Source organism: Solea senegalensis, linkage group LG15 (assembly GCF_019176455.1).
Source record: "Solea senegalensis isolate Sse05_10M linkage group LG15, IFAPA_SoseM_1, whole genome shotgun sequence".
Taxonomy (NCBI): domain Eukaryota; kingdom Metazoa; phylum Chordata; class Actinopteri; order Pleuronectiformes; family Soleidae; genus Solea; species Solea senegalensis.
In genome coordinates, this window is record NC_058035.1 from 8,125,556 (window position 1) to 8,144,528 (window position 18,973).

Genomic DNA, 18,973 nt, shown 5'->3' on the forward strand with positions numbered 1-18,973 from the left:
GATATTATTTGTTATTATTATTTATTTAAGACTCAAACCCTTTGGACAAAACTAGTACAATAAAAATTATACCCTGAAAAAGCCCTTTAATCTTGTGGGGACCAGACAAAATGTCCCCACAGTGATAGGTGATGATAAAGTTGTCAATCCCATGACGAAAGAAAGTCCTTCTAAGGATTCCTATTGACTTCCATTTATTTATAAAGCATAAACAAATCATTCATGAACCAGGTCTTCAGTTGAAGTATAGTTTATGCCTCATTAGGTGTTTTTATGCCAAAAAATTTACTTACGAGGTAACAAATACACACAGTACACACACACACACACACACACACAAACAAAACAACATGGTGAGAAATGACAGGGATTCCCAAGCCTTGAAAGTCTGCTCATAGCAATCACATGTATAATTAGGATCAGAGTGTAGAATTTTCTTCCCTTCTCTGGGGAAGAAAGAAAACATTCCATATATGGAGGAAAAAAGGCTGTCTAGCAATAACAGTATTTTTTTTTAATGATGAATATTAATTAACTAACAGATAAGATTTTAACATAATCGACATTTATAATGATCCTAATTGTTGAATGTAGTGAAGGTACTATAACCTTAAACATAAAACACTTAAATATTACTTGAATCTTTTGGCTGATTCTGGGTATTATGAGTTGCTTAAGCTGTTCTTGATGCTATAACCTTGCAAACATACCAGAGTTGCCATCACTGGGTTGTCCTTGAGTTTTCCAATCAATGTGAAGCCATCCAGACTGACTTTTACCCTGGGTGGAATGCTCTGAGACCCGACCATGGCGCAGTCCACAAAGAGGGTAACAGAGTGTCTGCTGACATCCAGCAGCACTCTGTGCCACTGATCATTGAAAAGTAAAGTCAAGGGGCCAAAAACAACAGTCTGCCTCACACTGTCCACAGCTGTGAAGGTAAACTCCAGAGACTTGGACTCCCCGTTGAGTCTGATGGCCAGTTGCTCGTTACCATTCACACCCTGCAATTGCCAAATATTCCAGTTTTTGTTAATGGTGCTGGCACTCATGCGCAACACGGCCACAAAAGCAAACTCTTCTGGCAGCCCCAGAGGATAAGCTGACCTGAAACAAACAGGATGAACTCATATGAAATATGAATTGCAGTCAAGACCAAATAATATCTCAATATTTACTCATTCTTTTTACAATGTGTTTCACTACATAAAATACAATATTTGCATTTGAATCAGTTTTAAATTGTATGTAAACCAAGCTCTCACATTCAGGACCATGGACAGGGTAAAAGGCTCTACACCAGTACAGCCACCAGGTGTCAGTCTTCACTCACACAACTCCATGGTAACGCCCACCACCTCACCTTGTGTTGATTCTGAAGTTGAATGCTGGGCCTATTTGATAAGCAACATGTTGAGGAGATGATCCAACAACTTTTTTAACAGTGCCTCGTCTTGCCAGCTCAGCAATGTGGAACTGGGACATAATATAAAATCCTGAGGGACAGAAGAGTGTTTTAATTAAAAATAAAACAAATGTTTTGAGTTGATTTCTGGTAGTGAAAGACCTATACTTATTATTCAGGTAATGTTTTATGAAGTCAAATCTATAGCGAGTGAGCCTATACAATAAATTGCAGTTGATACATGGCAAATATTTACTTTAAACTAGGGAGGCAATTATCATTAATTATCACTAATTACATTAATCTGTCAATCTGAAGTCAATGTTTCCCAAACACATAAAATCACGACCTCCTCAAACATACCAAAGACATTCAATTTACTATTAAAGAAACCAGAACATTTTCACATTTCAGAAGCTGAAAAATCAGAAAACATGTTTGTGTTTCATAAAAATAAAAAAAACAGCACTCAAACCACCTAATCACTAATTAAAATAGTTGTATATTACAAGGTATTTTCTGTAATTATCTGAAATAAGACTAATAATATGATGCTTTGTTTTCCAGGGTGAATGTCACATATATAAAGAAGACAAATTACGGGAATCCACCTGGGAAACGATCCTCCCCAACGTTAATCTGAGGGCACATGGACTGCTGCTCCAGCTGTAAACCAACTTGAGATGAAAACCGCACAGCTGCAAGATGCCAACAGAGGACAGCATGTTAGTAGTTGAAGAGTGTGTGCGTGCAGAAGGAAGGGAATAAAAGCTCTGTGTTTGAAAAGCTGCACCACAGTCTTGAATAAATATTAGGTCGTCTCTCACTGTTTGTGGTTTACTCTTTAACACTTACGCTCTAGATGTGCCTATCTTTGAACATCTGGGCAGGAAGTGAAATGCCTTCATAATGTTTAATCAATGGTTTATAGATATATATAGAATCTAGGGTTAACCCTGCACCTGCTTTCAGAATTGAATTTTAAATTAATTTTACTTTTTTATTTTATTTTTTACTTTATTATTTAATTGTTTATGTATAAGCACTGCAGCTTGACTCCCAAACCAAACAATGCTAATGCTGCTACACAAGCCTTCACATGAGATAGGCTGTGTCATAAAATATAGATATAATGGCAGCAGTGTGTACAGTGGAAAGAGAGATTATTGTTAGCACCTCATTAAACAGAAACAATTCATTTATTTATTGAGTGCTTCAGATACATGAATGTCAGTTGGCACACAAGCTATAAAAGTTGTCTGTTAACATGCATGCAAGTGAACATGACTCACCTTTGCAGGGACATGCTACACTGGTAATATTTTCACTTTTCTTTTTGTTTACCTTTGTTATCAGATGACAACTTACTCTGAGAATGAAGTCCTGTGCAAAGATACTGTGGGATCACATAACAGCAGCACAATGTGTACAGAAGAAAGTTTCTGGAACGCAATCAGATGTTGTAATATGCATAATGACAGAGTTAGGGTCTTTTTTTTGCATGGCACTCGCAAATTACAAATTTACACCCCTATAAATTTAAGGATTTACCTTTTGACGCCACCCATTGCATAGCTTGATGTTGAGATGGATGTGTCCTCAGATTGGCTTCCAGGAAAGATCCTGTATCGCTGCTTCCTCAGGAGCACGAAGTGTTAGGTCTCAGTGAGGGGTCTCTTATAGGCTAGACTGTTGTCTTTTATTTGGGGAGTGAGTCAACAGTGTCCACAGTGTCAACTCTGCATTCCATTGGAGTTCTCCTGCACCCACTGTGGATTTAACATTCTAGCACACGATACATTGCCCTTGCGTGGCTTTCTGTACACACCACTCTTGGGATGTTCATCTTCTGTGATCGCCATGGTTGCATGGTATTCAGACAACATTGTTTCCACTGCACTCTGAGATGCCGGTGCAGTACAGGCAGTGTTTGCTCTGTTGGGCCAAGAGGCAGATAAATAATTTATTATCGAGGACTGGAGACAAGTCCTGAAATATTTGTATTTTTCTGTATAGAAGTAGAGGGCCACATGGTGATGTAGTGGTTAGCACTCTCGCCTTGCAGCGAGAAGACCCGGGTTCGAGCCCCGGTTGGAACAAGGGCCTTTCTGCATGGAGTTTGCATGTTCTCCCCGTGTGTGCGTGGGTTCTCTCCGGGTTCTCCGGCTTCCTCCCACAGTCCAAAAACATGCAATGTGGGGATTAGGTAAATTGGACACTCTAAATTGACCGTAGGAGTGAGTGTGAAAGTGAACGGCTGTTTGTCTCTAGTTGTGTGTGGCCCTGCGATGGACTGGCGAACTGTCCAGGGTGTACCCCACCTATCGCCCGATGTAGCTGAGATTGGCACAGCACCCCCCGCGACCCTCTGGTGGAGGATAAAGCGGTTAGATGATGACTGACTGACTGACTGACTGTATAGAAGTAACATTAGAGATTCATGTTGTTGATTTCTGGGGCACTCCAAACTCATGATGTCTTCACAGAGGAAGCTGTTTGCAAAGGAAACTGGTGAAGAACTAACCCCTAACCCCATAACCTGATTTTTATCACTTATTTTAAGTAATAAATTATCAGGCACACGTGACTTCAATAAGTTGGACAGGCCATGTCTCTATCCAGTGACTGAAAAGTGACATTGATTGTGTGACATGCTACAAAACATTTTACCAATTAAATGTGTACATAACCTTATTTGTGTTATTATTATCTTCAATGTCACATTTACAGGTACCATTTTTTTTTGCATGTGGCGTCAGCTGTGCCTCTGGTATGTGCAGAGGCGATTTTAGAATCTGGGGGGCCCTTCACCATCCCTCCCCACCCTTGTCACCTATACACCCTGTGCTCATAACATGTTGAAGCATAAATAACTTAAAACTATACCCACTTACAGGCTTTATACACGCTGCAGACACAGCGGCTTTGAGTGAATGTCGGTGAGAACTATTTGGAAGCCTGATTTATACATACCATCCCACTGAAGCTCCTTGATAAACCCCCCTCCACATGTCTTGTACGATTACATTCATAGTTTTGTTTATAAAAAGAATGGGCACTCTACTCTTGGTCATCAACAACACTTATTCTGATTGGTTAGCTGTTAATCAGTCGACTGGATGTCATCAAAAACACTGATTGCGTTTGTTTTTTACTGACTTTTTGTCCATTACAATTATATATGGCCACTTGTGCAAATTATGTGATGAAACCAGAATCAGAATTAACTTAATTGGCCAAGTTTGTGCACAAAAACAAGGAATTTGACCTGGTTCCAGTTTTCTCTCTAATACAACAAAAAATAAATATATAAACAGAAGAAGAGAATTTTAGCGACTTCTAGAGACTTTAAGGGCAACCAATAGCTAATTTCCTTACTGAGGAATTTGCAACAGTGGGTGAGACCATTTCTCACTGATCCTCCCACCAGCTTCGTGGTTGTCATGGTAAATGTACCTGGGGGGGGGGGCTTTTCTTCAGGGGCCCCAGCATTTGCCGGGTATGCCTGTCCTGTCGGTACGCCTCTGGTATGTGCCGTGACGCGCAGTTAAATGTTCATCGGCGTGCAGCTGGAGCAGCCCCTGCTGTCAGCTCCTCAGACAGAGCTCAGTTAGCTCGACAGTTAGCAGACAACCCAACCCAGAATGGTACATAGACCGGTTGCTTAACGTATTACTTCAATGGGCGTCTTTACTGTAGCGCTAGTCAGATGAGGAAGCAAGATAGTCATCTGGGTTCTGTTTTGTGTCGGGGCCGCGCTGTGAAAAGACGACGAAAGGACTAAAATTGGAGCTAACGTTGGTTAGCCAGCTAATGTTAGCCTGCCAGCGCAATGGTGAGTAGCTCGACTGTGTGGCTAATGTTAGACCGGGCTAATTTTTACCATTAGCTAACTTGTCGTGAGACGTTTTGTTTTCGTCGAGCCGTTAAAGTGTGTTTTGATTTGTCTTTGGTGGATCGTTGCTTACCTTTATTGGGCCCCTAACTAAATTGTTGTTTTGGTAGCCTCCCACCTGTAACCCTGAGGATATTATCAGTGGCATCAAATCTGTGTCGGTGAGTTATAACTAAAACAGCTATTTCCCAACTCTCATTTTTGGTTTCTATTTTAAAAAAGAAGCCAGCAGATGGTGGCTGTTGAGGCCTCATTTATTTATATATATATATGTATATATATATATATATATATATATATATATATATATATATATATATATATATATATATATATATACATACATGTGTATGTGTGTGTGTATATGTATCCATTTTGTACAGGAGACGCTAATGGTCTTACATGCCAGTTACATGTTGCCAGTTTGTTTAGGGAAATGTGACATTTGGTTTGGTGTTTTTGCAAATGACAGTTTTGCATTCATTGTCAAGCTGTGTACAACAAACACATGACTGGATTTCACTCTGAGAAATATTGTTTAGTTCTCTCAATGTACTGTTTATGTTAATGTCTTACTATTTATCGTAATGTAGATAGATGTGTGTGCGTGAAATAGTAGTAGTTGTATGGTTGTTGCACTTCTAATCTCTTACTATTTACGATTGTACTCAATTCCATTGTAAGTCGCTTTGGATAAAAGCGTCTGCTAAATGACATGTAATGTAGCTATTTGGTGCAATGACATTAACGCTTCTACTTCAAACATTTAAGTTTAGTGCAGCTAGCTCTTATTGACAGTTTATTATTTTATTAATGGCGTGTGTCAGTATAAATATGTCAGTCGCACCTAACCTCACCCTCTGTGTATTCTGTATACAAATACAGGATTAGACTTTGTCACAAAGCTGTCATATTTGCTGAGGTCTGAACCTGTCATACCAGTTGCCCTGAAAACCCCTTAACATCAGACTAAATATTAATTTTCCAACTATTCCATGGCCTCATTGGCGTTTCATGTGAAAACATACTTATTACATACAGATTACACATTTTCAATTCCCACTTATTACAACTAGTGAAAATAGCCTCAACAGAAAATGCCACCGTTATATCACTTTAAGTTGTTATACATTTTTATTGGGAACTGGTAGGTCATATGACTAATTTATCCTATTTGTACCACTCTGTAAGATTCATGTAAAGTGTCAAGGTTTCAAGGTCTAAAAGGGGAAATGGCTCCTAGCTTTAATGTATCAGACTGTTTCTAGCAAAAAGGGAGGGATATTTGAATCGTAGCATTACCTGCTAGTAATTGCTTTGCCTTGGCCATCTGTGTCAGCCAGGTCAAATTCCCATTTTCCCTTGTGTGTGTCATTTTCATTGTCATGTATGCAATCAAGTGCTGTCTTCCAGTGGATTATTTATTCATTTCATACATGACTAATTTAGAGAGCGTCTGTATCATTGCTTTTGCCAGAAACTAAAGCCAGAAACAGTTATATTACTTTTTTATTCAATGAACAAAACACTTCATGACAAAGCTGTCTGTGTTTGTTTCTCATATAGCAAATTGTGATATTATATTTCAGGCTTATTTCTGTAATGTTATTCATAGTATTTTCCTCTACTCTATTACACTAATGCTATAATTATCTGTGCTTTTAACAAATTAAGCCCAGAGGACAAGATAGTCCCTATGCCAAATGTAAGCCTTGTGCCCTAGTAATAAATCTCTTGAATAACTGACCAACTCATGCATGTTCTTGATTTTGTTCTGCTTCTTAATACTGATGCTTTCTTTTATTTATTTATTGGCTTCTAATGTGAATAACTAGTTTAATCACCTTTGCCCATAGGCCTACCGATATATTCCAGATGATGTAAGGCACCTTTGCCTGTAGAGACCAAGATGACTGAAGTCCAGGCTACAGTGGAGTTCTCTGTGGAGCTCCACAAGTTCTACAATGTGGACCTCTTCCAAAGAGGGTGAGTATCATCATATTGTTTCTAGATGCCTATTTTTATTATTATTATTATTGTTGTTGTTGTTGTTGTTTTATGTTGTCATGCCATTAATGTCATACATTGCATCACATTTACTGTACTAGATACAAATATATAAAAAGTGTGCCATTGTTTTTTGGGTTGTTGTAGAGGGGGACCAGAATTTGTTTTTTAACATGTCCTGTCAATGTGATTTAGGATACTAAAAATTATTGCTTAGTTCAAAAAAGCAGATAATTCAAATGTGGATATACTGTTTCATATTTTTTGTTTGTGCTCTGTTTATGTGTCATTATACTTATTGGATAAAAGCCCTGCTCTCTTCTCTTAGTTCATCAGTGCTTTATGAGCTTAGGTTTACTACATGAGTGACTGTGAAAGAAAGTGCTCATTATTCATTCATGAATAGTGTAGTGTCATTTTACAGGTAGATGCACTAGCAAAAACTGTGCGGTTTGCTCATCTTTCACAGAGCTTCTAATGATGTTATGGACCAAACTAATAGTACTTGTTTTTATATTGGTGTTGATTTACATTTACATCTGTATTATCAGGTTCTACCAGATTCGTGCCAGTCTGAAGATGCCACCACGCATCCCTCACAAAGTTGAGACCAGTCTACTCCACCCGGGAGGTAAATTAAACTTTGGTACATCATTCACAAATCGATTAAATGTGTATAGCATAGTAATTTTTCCTACCAAACTTGGGGCCTTTTTACCACATAAGCAAAACATTGAACAGAGGGTGTGGTATAATTTATGAATTAATTTAGCCAGTCACTTGTCTCATGGATTTAATTACAATTAAACTGCAGCAGCTGAATAAATGGAAAGACCTTCAAGAATTAATGGTCCTGTCTTGTGTAGAGAAGCATGACCTGCACACACAGAAGCTCAGATCTGCATCAAGTGCAAGACTGTGTAGGTTCTGTTAACTTGTACAATTATGTCATAAGTTAAAAATGTTGTTAAAGATGTCCATCAATCCAACTCTGTTTCAGGTTTGATCCTGTTCTGTCTTATACCATTGTAATTCATTTAAATTTTTTTTTTCTTTTAGTGTTTGGTTACCTGTTCCATGTATTTAATATTTAGTTTATATCTTTTATTAGAAAATCCAGTATATCATTTATACTATTATGAAGTGTACATTTTTATACCAATATAACTACTTCCCCTGGCTGGGGGATGAATTGTTGATAGTGTTATTTATGTTTTAAACATTATTCCATCATTTCTCTGTATTTATTTTGGTCTTGTTGACAAAGTCCCCCAAGACATCTATTCTGAGTCTGTTTAAAAAACAAAAAAAAACAACATATTTTCTACCAATATATCAACAACACACTTAGATCTTCATTTAAATGAACCTCCTCCTTGTGCACTATGCACCCCACTTGGCATTAGACATAGGGGAAAGGGATTGTTAAGGTCAGAAAATTACCATACTGTTGCTCTTGTTGCGTGTGTTGTTTGCGTTGCCGTGAAAACAGGGCCCATTCTTCATCAATGTTCCTCTCTATTCTCTAATTAAAGCTGTTTGAAGAATATTTCAGAAGCTGGCACTGAGCATTAAGTAATGCTGCTTTTATAATAAGGCGGCTGGTTGTGTCCCTAAAAATACAGATGATATTCATCTAGTCAATACTGTCAATGCTGGTAGACCTGCATGTTGTTTTCAGCTCTTGGATATTTGTGCTGTTTCACAGAATATAGTTATTGTTTTTTCAGATTAGACTTTGCTGCCTGGTAGTTTATAGGGCACTGGCTTATCTCACACCCCACTCCTTGTTCTTGGTATTTCTCCAAGTCTTTGTGTATATGCCACTTCCCCTTTTTAGAGACCTGCACTGCTTTCTTGCAAATCTTTTAATTCAAAATGGATCATGGGGAAAATATGCAATGTTTTTACTACTTTTCTGTCTTTGTGAATCTCGAAAAAGCTACATTTAAATTTAATCCAGAATCAGTAGATTTTACTCACTGTCACTCACTGACTTTCCCAGTAATTTTGTTGCAAAACGTACCAGTCTACCGGTTGAGTGAAGCTTTCTTTTGTGAAAACCTTATTTACAATACAACTTTCTTTTTTTTTGTTATGGTTATACATTCAAATTCAAATGCAGTTTGTCTTTGATCAGTTCTCACGCAGTTAATTATAGTGGGTTTTTTTCTGTCCAGGCTCTGATCTGGCATTTCCTGCTTCAGTCCAAGATGATGCCATCTGCAGCAAAACCTTCCAAATCCTGTACAAGAATGAAGAGGTTGTAGTCAATGACGTCCTCCTCTTCAAAGTGATGATGCTGCTAGATGAGAAAAAGGTAGGTTTATGACAAAGTGGTGATACTTTGTGCCAGGTGTATATTTTCTTCACTGTTAATTGTACACTAAGCTTATGTAGACATGAAAACATGAAAATCTAATGCACTTCTGAGTAGTTGTATTTGTTATAATTCAATGTTCTATAGATGTTGGGACATCTGTCTTTGTTAACACTCCCTCCAATGACTTTGTTATGCTGCCAATCAAATAATACACTTGAAAGATCCTGCTTATGGTTGTAGGTTTCGATGTAATGGGGCACATTGACAGCCAATCTGCTTTAAGGGCCTAGGTTACATCAACTAATGGTTTTGATAATTTAGGCTCATTAGCACTAATACTATCAAACAGAAATACATGAATTATAGAATTTGTATACTGACCATGGGACTCTGTCTCCACATTTTTGTAATATTCTCAGGTCGAAGAGTCCCTCAATGACATGGATTTCCAGCTCTTCTTGGAGTTATATTTCACAGATGGTGATTACACGTAGGTGTTGCATAATTTTATTTATGTGTTACTGTTCTGTGTGAATTTGATAAAAAGGAATCTTGATGTTTGCCTCTCCTATGCAAATGTGACATTAATCCTTGTTTTTCCCCCTCTTATTTCATTTTCACAGACCAGATGATCCAAGCTCTTTACAGAATATCAGTGGCCGCACACTTCGTTTGCACTTTAGCCTTCAGCGAGGCATCCACCAACACATCAATGTCATGTTTGACTACTTCCACCTGTCTGTCGTTTCTGTAGCCATCCATGCTTCCCTTGTGGCACTACATCAGCCCCTTATCAGGTCAGACTACCACCTTACTCAAGTAAGGTATTATACATATATTTGACTGCACAGGTTGAAGCTTTTAAATACATCTATAGTTGTAATATTTAGAATTGTACAACACATTCTACCCACTTCACATAGCATATTTAACACTATAGTTAAGTTAACCAGCATAACTGCTGATTAAAAAAAAAATTCTTATACTGATGAGCTGAGTTTGAGTTTGCTTGCTTGTTTTTACCTAGTTTTCATCGACCAGTTAAAACCACATGGCTTAACCGCAACTCCCCAGCACAAACCAAGGACTCTGTCATCCCACCTCTCGAGAACGTGGTGTTTGGAAGCAATTATGTCAAGCAAGTATCACCAGATGTAAGTGAAGCCACTTGAGGATCATGTAATTGCAGATCTAATTTATTTTTGCTGAGTTGTAGTTTGGAGTTTGTATTGTTTTTCTTTTAATAATAGGGCAATACAGATAAAAGAATAAAAAAAAGGTGGTTTTGATCATGGGTGCCTGCCTGCAATGAGTGTTTTGGTTATTAAATGGACATGATTGTAGACTCAGGTTTAACAGTCTTGCACCTTGGGTAGAGAGTTATATTTCTAATGTGTCTAATGAGCTGTTGACGGAAAGGACAGAAGAGGTAGAAATTGTCAGAACACTTTCACATTTGTCCAGAAGTAATTGGTCTCTACTGATATTACAAAAGTGGCCAGCTCATGCTGCTCCCACAATGCAGTGGTGTGAATGTACCACTGTGAATCAGACAAAATTAGACATATTGATGTGCCATTAATGGACACACCTCAGGTATGATGACCCATTGATCACATTTCATTTCAGTGATCTGCACAAATGCCATGCCAGAGCGAAGTATTTAAGTTAATTAGAACCATCATGTCCATAACTTCAATGTCGTTGACATGTAGCTTGTATGTAAGGCTTTACATATAAGCTAGGCGTTCACAATCTGGACGCAAACTTCAGCGTCATGATTGACCACAATACCCGATATGAAATGATCACTTGACCAGAATTTGTTGACTGTTACCGTTACAGTGGTGTATCCACTGAGAGTTTGTCTTTAATAGCTGTGCTTAAAAACCAAGTGTGTACAAGTGCTCGTGTCCTGAAAAGCAAAGCAAAACAAAATATTGCTTACAGACTTCAGTGATCCATTTTCTCTTCCATCTGCTCCCTCAGGGCAGGACATTCTTGGTAACTGACCACTGTCTGCAACATGCCTTCAGTCTGCACCACAACCTTTGCTCCAGTCTCCTGCTAGCCTACCAGGGCCTCTTTGACTACTTCACTTCAATTACCAAGGACCTGCCCTCCTCCCATCGTATGGAACTAGGTATACTATGGCTTCCCATCAACTTAGGTCAGAGTGTGGGTTTACTATGGCTTGTAAGGCAATGTAATCTTAGTAAATATTGCATAATTTTTAAAAAAAAGGAAATGCAGTGTGCACACCATAGTTAACTTAAAAGCTTTAAGAATAAAGAGTTATACTTTACAATATCATCTTATTCATATTTCTCTTTGGATGGATTTTCATTGTTTTTCTTTTCAGCATCTGTGTTGATTTCATATTGCAAGTCTGTTGTGTTTTCATGTCATTTCACATGATCCCTTCTCAAGAACATTTTCTACCATTAAAGCAAATCACACAATCGGCAAAGTTAGGGATCTATTTGTGGCTGACTATTTTTTAGTTCAGAAACTTCATAGAGCATACATGAATTTAATTAATTGACATCTGTTACCCTGTAGACAAAAGCCACATTTTAACAGCTCCCAAACACAACTCACTATGGTTCACCAGACATAATCCACACTAGGGGAGTATCCATACTAACTCACCCCAGACGTCCAAATGATAAAAAGAGGTTAAATATGCCTATATGTGCAATCTTACTAGCCAAGCCCAGCATGCAAGTCCTATATGAACGAGTACTCAGAAGACCCTATCCTCGAAGTCAAAGGCACGTCTACGTAGGTATGTCCCAATCCTTCAAATCCGCCTGCCATTCTTTTCCTCTTCACTCACTTACATTCATGTGAAATTCAACACTATTTCTTCCCCACTTCCGACAGACTATGTTTAACCACTTTCATGTCACCTTTTCATTACTTAATACACTGAATATCAAGTCTGTCTTTCCTTCTTTATAACTGACCTTGGCCAAGGACTTGGTTAACACTATAATCACTGTAGAATTAGTTGGCTGTCTCTGTTCATGTCTTAAAAAAACTATTATCTAACACTACTGCATTCTGACACTGCTTCCTCCTTCTGCTTGCAGTACAGGTTCTTCTAACAACCTAAACCGCAATGGTTTAATGAATTATAAAAGTGATTTATAATTTTGTTTGTTTTAATGCTATTTCTGTTTCCTTAGAGCAACTCGACTTAGAGGCCCGTCTAGCTGACTTATGTGAACAAGTTAAGGTAAAAAAAAAAAGTCTCTTTCAGGAAACAATAATGTAAAATATTTATATTATCAAGTTGGTGTTTACTTTATATTTTCCTATTTAAAACTGGATATTTAGATGTTGCTGGTAAAATGAAAAATGTAATTTTCTGAATGTGTCTCTGACAGTAGGGTATGGTTTGTTGGAATGATTTTTAGAGATAATATTTGGTGTAAATTTTGTGTTTCAAGGAGCTGTGTGTAAGATATGTATTGTGATAAAAATGTCTTTAGAGATGTGTTAAATTCAAATAATTGCTTCACTAATAACAATGGTACAGCCATTTTTTATAATTCAATCTTTATGATTCACAGCCTGCAAATACTGTTTATGCCTTGGAAAAGTTTGTGTAGCTGCTCACAGATTGGTTCCTCAAACCACGTGGCAAACTAAATTCTCTGGGGAGAAGGAGAGAGGGACAATGTTTTCTGAAATTTACAGTTCATTTTATAGCCCCCTGCCATGAAGCTGCCATTCTTCTTTATGCTGATGTAATGGAAATGTGATCACCTGAGCTCTCTGGTGGTTGTCTTTGTACCCTTAGCAGAAGGCAGAGTCCCCAGATGAGCTGGCAGAACTGGTCAATATGAACCTGGCTCAGCTCTGCTCTCTGCTCATGGCTCTTTGGGGACAATTCCTAGAGGTTGTGTCCCTGCAGGAGCATGTTGCTGCCCTCCTTGCTGCAGAGCACCATACACTAAGGGTGAGTTCCACCTCCTTTAAATCAAATGTCAGACCAGTCATCTTCAAATGGCAATCTGTTTTTTGATTTGAGTAACAATGTGATGCTATTACAGGTGAGGCGTTTTGCTGAGGCTTTCTTTTGTCTTGAACATCCAAGACAATCTGCACTGGCTTATCAGGAACTACAGTAAGTTGCAGTGTCATGTTTGTCATGAAATATAGTGTTGCTCATGCCGAGACTGTGCTAGTTGTTACTTGTCTCAAATAGTTTAGAAACCCCAGACAATTTTTTTCCCTCACTACTTCTGATTCTTATTTAAGTGCTCACAGTCACCAGCAGATGACTACTGCGATAAAAAACTCCAGCTACTTCCTGTCATTGCCTCCACTTCCAGTGGAATGTGCAGACCTAGATGGCGATGTCAGCTCTCTACCAATCATCTTTGAGGATCGATACTTGGATTCTCTCACAGAAGGTTAGTAACACAGAATTGCCACAGGTGTTTAGTTATTAGGCCAATTAATTACTGATTTTGGGTTTTTTTTGTTTCTTTCTTTTTTTTTCTTAATGTTGGTTTTATTATGAAGATCGTGATGGACCCTGGTTGGGCCTGCATAATACAAGGACTGGATCATTGTCCAATAAAACGGACAAGCCCAACCCAAAGGACTGCAATGCAGCAGCCAGCCCCATGCCCGAGTCTCGCTCTGCCTCCATGGAAAACACCTGGTCAGACAACTATGAGCCACCACCTAAGTCCAAAGGCAAGTCAGTTAAACTGAAGAAAAATTCTAAATCTGACAACTCCAAGAAGTTGATTAGACAGGGTTCCAAGGACTCTGTAGTTCTGGTGGGCTACAAAAACCTCAAAGCTCCTTATGGAGACCCCAGTACAAAGTACAAGGAAGGGGAACATCTCCTCAACAAAGATGAGGAACATAATACCTTGCAGGGGGATCCAAGTACTAATTTAAGGACTAATGCCAATTCTTCTGTTGACTGTGGTGCCACAGCAGCACATTGTGGAATCAGTGCTCGTGATTCCGTTTCAGATGAAAAGGAATTGAATCTAACTGCTGCTGCTTGTCATAAAGGTTTCTTCAAAAATCCTACTAACTTGGACATACTGAATAATCCTCAGGCAGGTACTGGGGCTGTCACCGTATGCAACCAACCACTTCACAAAAATGAACAACCTTACCATGGTGGCCAAAAGCTGTCACAGTGGTCTAGTGGGCTGAAACAAATTGAGGTGAAACCAAGTAACAAGGACCCATACCAAGGAGATAAAGTTACTGTTCTTCTACCATGTCGGACTGATGGAATTCTTACCAATAGTACTCCTGAGATAATTCAGACAGACCCATGTGACTCACAGCAGTCTGCTGTGGACTCTGTGTTTGAAAGGTCAGGTAAAGAAGCAGCACAGTGTATCCAACCTGGTCTGTTCTCAGTACAGGTAAAGAGTGATTGTATTAGGTTGCCAGATGTAGCAGCCCCCAGTGCCTCGTCTCGCCTTTCAGACTCAGGCATTGAAAGTGAACCCAGCTCTTTTGCCACACAGTTTGCTCCAGGTCTGCAGACTTGCGTAGGGCTAGGCATTACCGAATCGGTTGTAGCTGCCCCACACCCCGAGAGGCCCCTTTTGGGAACTGCACCTCGGTCTTTTCAGCAAAACATTGTACAAAAGCCCAGTGGAGAAATTCTTTACCCCGAAAATACCAGTGCTGTCAGTGGAGTCCAGTCTTCTCTCACATCCATCAATTCTCTGCCCTCAGATGATGAGGGTGAAGGTTCCTCTGCAGGCTCCAGTGGAGCTGAAGTCCGAGCAAGAAAGTCCAGCGTGTTGGTGCAGGAGCAGAGCCTGGTCTTCTCTGGAGATATCACAAATAGACCAGCCATTGCTGCCACTGACATTCCAGACACTGGGGCAGGTCATTCCCAACTTCCAAAACCAGTCTCTGACTTGGAAACGGACCCCAAATTAATAGCGACGTCTGAACTGGAACATGAGGTAGCGACTGGTTCTGGGACTGTCAAAGAGTCCCGTAGTGAACCTCATACTGCCTGCCCCTCCAGTAACTCTGCCACCAGTAGCACTGACTTGGTAAAACGTGGCATGGTAGAGAACTACTTTGGCTCGTGCTCTAGCACCGATGTGTCTGAGATTAGCCCCATAGAAACATCCGCTATCACACTGGGAATCCCGACAGGATCACAGCCTGAGCAGGATGAAGATGAGACGGAACATGAGATGATCGAAAATGGTTACTATGAGGAAGGTGATGGCTATGCTTTTGTAAATGGTGTGGCTGATGAGGAGTGTACTGGAGCTGTGGATGCAGCTGCTCAAGAGACAGGTCTACTGTTTGAGCAGCTTGGCATCGGCTACCTGCATGAAACAAAGGATTTATCAAGAGCTGCCATCTGCTCCAGCCTCGCCTCCAGCAGTGTTGCCTACAGCTTGGGCAGACCTCCCTGTCCCTCTACCTTATGTGTCTCTAGTCTGCGGTGGTATGAATGTGCACCGACACCACAGATGAAAGCGTGAGTCTTGTTTTTCTTAAATCTCACTTATGTTCATGTCATGCAGATGATTCATGCAGATTATTGTTCCGTTACACACATTAAAAATTAATATTCATGAACTTAATAAATTGTGCAGGTTCATCAAGTCCAAAGATGAATTGAAGCAGCTAAGGCTGCCTGGTTTCCTGTACAGTGAGATGCCTGAGCTAGCATCCACTGTGCCATATTTTAGCCTGGAGGAAGATGAAAGCTGTGATGAAGGCATCCATCTCATAGTCTGTGTCCACGGCCTCGATGGTACAAAAACCTTGACTTACTTTCTTTAAGGTGTTTTTTTTTTGTTTTGTTTTTTTTCTTCTTGTATTAAAAAATCACTTTCATGTTCCCTTTCCTCACTGCTGCAGGTAACAGTGCGGACCTGAGACTGGTAAAGACTTACTTGGAGCTTGGGCTGCCTGGTGCTCGAATTGACTTCCTGATGTCCGAGAGAAACCAGGTGAATGGATGAAACCACAGACACTGCTGTTGTCCAAAATCTACCTTCTACCCTTAACTGAATTTACTGGTGAAATCAGTGATTGTTTATAAGCGTTAGAGATTATGAACTTGGATTATTATTATTACAGATTTTATCAGGCATAGATTAGAACACTGTCATAACATTTTTATTGAATAATATTCTACAGAATGATACCTTTGCTGACTTTGAGTCGATGACAGACCGCCTGCTGGATGAAATAGTCCAGTATATTCAGCTGTACAACCTCACTGTGTCAAAGATAAGGTGAGATTCTCTATTTTCCCGAAGTGTAATATCAAAAATAATTTAGCAGTTTTTAGAATTTTTATGTTCAAGGATACATTAGTGAGTCATTGTGTGGTGCAATAAGACATAATTTCTACACATATTATAATGCAGCATGTACAATTTTAGAAGCAACATGAATGCCGTTTGAACCTTTTCTTTTTCTTTTTTTTTTTCATTTACAGCTTTGTGGGTCATTCCTTAGGAAACCTTATAGTTCGTTCAGTCCTGAGTAGGCCCAGGTTTAAGTGTTACCTGAGCAGGCTGCACACCTTCCTTTCACTCTCTGGACCTCACCTGGGCACACTGTACAACAGCTCTGCTTTGGTCAATACAGGTAAGTGCCTATCATTATAGGTTCCACTAATGCTTCATATAATCCCCCAAAAAATTATTTCTTATGTTTGTAATGTATGTCTACTGTCACAGTGGTGGGTTCTGTTGAATGCTGCTGTTGAACTTTGTTATTAGGGCTTTGGTTCATGCAGAAGTGGAAAAAGTCGGGGTCACTCCTCCAACTGACGTGCCGTGACCATTCTGATCCTCGTCAAACGTTCCTCTACAAGCTCAGCAAAAAATCTGGTTAGAGTTACTGTTTTATGTACTTATTTTGTGTTTTTACCAAAGACGGGTGAAGTTGCGTATGCGGAATATGAAATCATTTTGTTCTTGATTTGCTCTCAAAGGTCTGCAATTTTTCAAGAATGTGGTACTGGTGGGGTCACTGCAGGATCGTTATGTCCCGTACCATTCTGCTAGAATCGAAATGTGCAAAACTGCATTAAAGGACAAACAAACAGGTGAGTTGAAGCAAGGACAAGAATATTTTGCTTCAGATTCTTAATTGGAAAAAAGAGAAAGTCCAGGTTCTACACTTAGTGGCTCAATATTCATAAAAGAATACCAAATGAATTAAATCTCCGCCCATTTCACTCTCATCTGTCCAGGCCCTGTGTATGCTGAGATGATAGAGAACCTGCTGCTGCCTGTGCTTCAGAACAAAGACTGTAATCTAGTGAGATATGATGTCATTCATGCGCTGCCCAACACAGCCAACTCTCTGATCGGTCGGGCTGCCCACATAGCTGTCCTTGACTCTGAGATCTTCCTGGAGAAGTTCTTCCTCGTTGCAGGCCTCAAGTTCTTTCAGTAGAAGAGTCATGGCTGAATGAGAGGAATGTGCAGCTTATACCTCACTGCATCGAAACCTCACTCTCTTTATGTTATCTGGATTATAAGTTGGTTTTTAAAAATGTATGATTATTTCACGACATAAGTGCAAAATCACAAACTAATTTCATGTTTATATTGGTATCACAGTGGATTTTTATTTTTCTACTGCCTTTTTTTGTGTTTTGGAAATTATTTCCTGTATCATGTGCTGTACTTTCAGTATTATTTATGTGTTATGTTTTTATTTTTCAATTATTAACTCAAAGTTATTCAATTAATTTTAAATGCTAAACTGGAAATGTAGCTGCTATAACAATGAAATGGCTGTTATGGTGATATGACATTGCACCACATATTTTCCACCGGTTCTAAGAGACATGGCATTGACTTGCACCACAACAACATTTTAAAAGCTTTTGTACTGAAACTGGTCATTTCTACAAGCTCATTTTTATTAACAATTTTCCATCGTTTTTAAAGGCAAAGATTGCATTTGAAACAGGACTGTTGCTCAGAAGTTGCAACATTGAATTTGGTCTTAATATTTTACGCCGGTCCCTTGCCATCAAAGCATTCTGCACAGATACCCAACCTGGTGTTGGAGGGGGGAAAAAAAAGCTTTGCTACAACATAACATTTTATTAAAGAGGTTTTAATCAATGATTATGATTCAGCAAAGACACGGTTGTGAATATAAACTTGTTTTATTGAAAGCATTTGGTTGGTATTCTGGTGATTATATACATGTACTTAAACTGGAAAGTGTTGCTTGGGATTTAAAAAATGTTTCTTGAACATTTGTTTATATATCATCATACTTTTACCATTAAATATGCATATTATTTCGTTTGTTATATGATGTCCCTTTCTGTGGTCAATTCAGGATT

At 39.1% G+C, this 18,973-nt stretch overlaps 2 protein-coding genes across 5 annotated transcripts; one reads left to right on the forward strand and one right to left on the reverse strand.

Annotated features, from left to right (window-relative positions):
- Positions 1-12: 12 nt before the first annotated feature.
- Positions 13-3,416, reverse strand: LOC122781688 (collagen alpha-1(IX) chain-like). Its single transcript, XM_044045635.1, has 5 exons — positions 2,957-3,416; positions 2,774-2,847; positions 2,017-2,103; positions 1,364-1,496; positions 13-1,107 (listed from the first exon to the last, which is right to left on the reverse strand). Exons 1-5 carry the CDS (start codon positions 2,971-2,973, stop codon positions 663-665), a joined length of 756 nt encoding a protein of 251 aa, XP_043901570.1. The 5' UTR covers positions 2,974-3,416; the 3' UTR covers positions 13-662.
- A 1,545-nt stretch (positions 3,417-4,961) lies between these two features.
- Positions 4,962-18,940, forward strand: fam135a (family with sequence similarity 135 member A). 4 transcript variants are annotated; one of them, XM_044045439.1, is made up of 21 exons: positions 4,962-5,240; positions 7,157-7,286; positions 7,859-7,938; positions 9,488-9,627; positions 10,050-10,120; positions 10,254-10,427; positions 10,658-10,784; positions 11,620-11,773; positions 12,341-12,418; positions 12,822-12,871; positions 13,439-13,597; positions 13,692-13,765; positions 13,900-14,054; positions 14,167-16,126; positions 16,245-16,405; positions 16,513-16,604; positions 16,795-16,892; positions 17,099-17,250; positions 17,385-17,495; positions 17,600-17,713; positions 17,861-18,940. In XM_044045439.1, the coding sequence occupies exons 2-21, from the start codon at positions 7,210-7,212 to the stop codon at positions 18,064-18,066; spliced, it is 4,233 nt and encodes a 1,410-aa protein (XP_043901374.1). In that variant the 5' UTR covers positions 4,962-5,240; positions 7,157-7,209; the 3' UTR covers positions 18,067-18,940. The 4 variants fall into 4 exon arrangements, with proteins under 4 accessions (XP_043901374.1, XP_043901375.1, XP_043901376.1 ...); XM_044045440.1 differs by having other exon boundaries at positions 13,442-13,597; XM_044045441.1 differs by lacking the exon at positions 12,341-12,418.
- Positions 18,941-18,973: the final 33 nt, after the last annotated feature.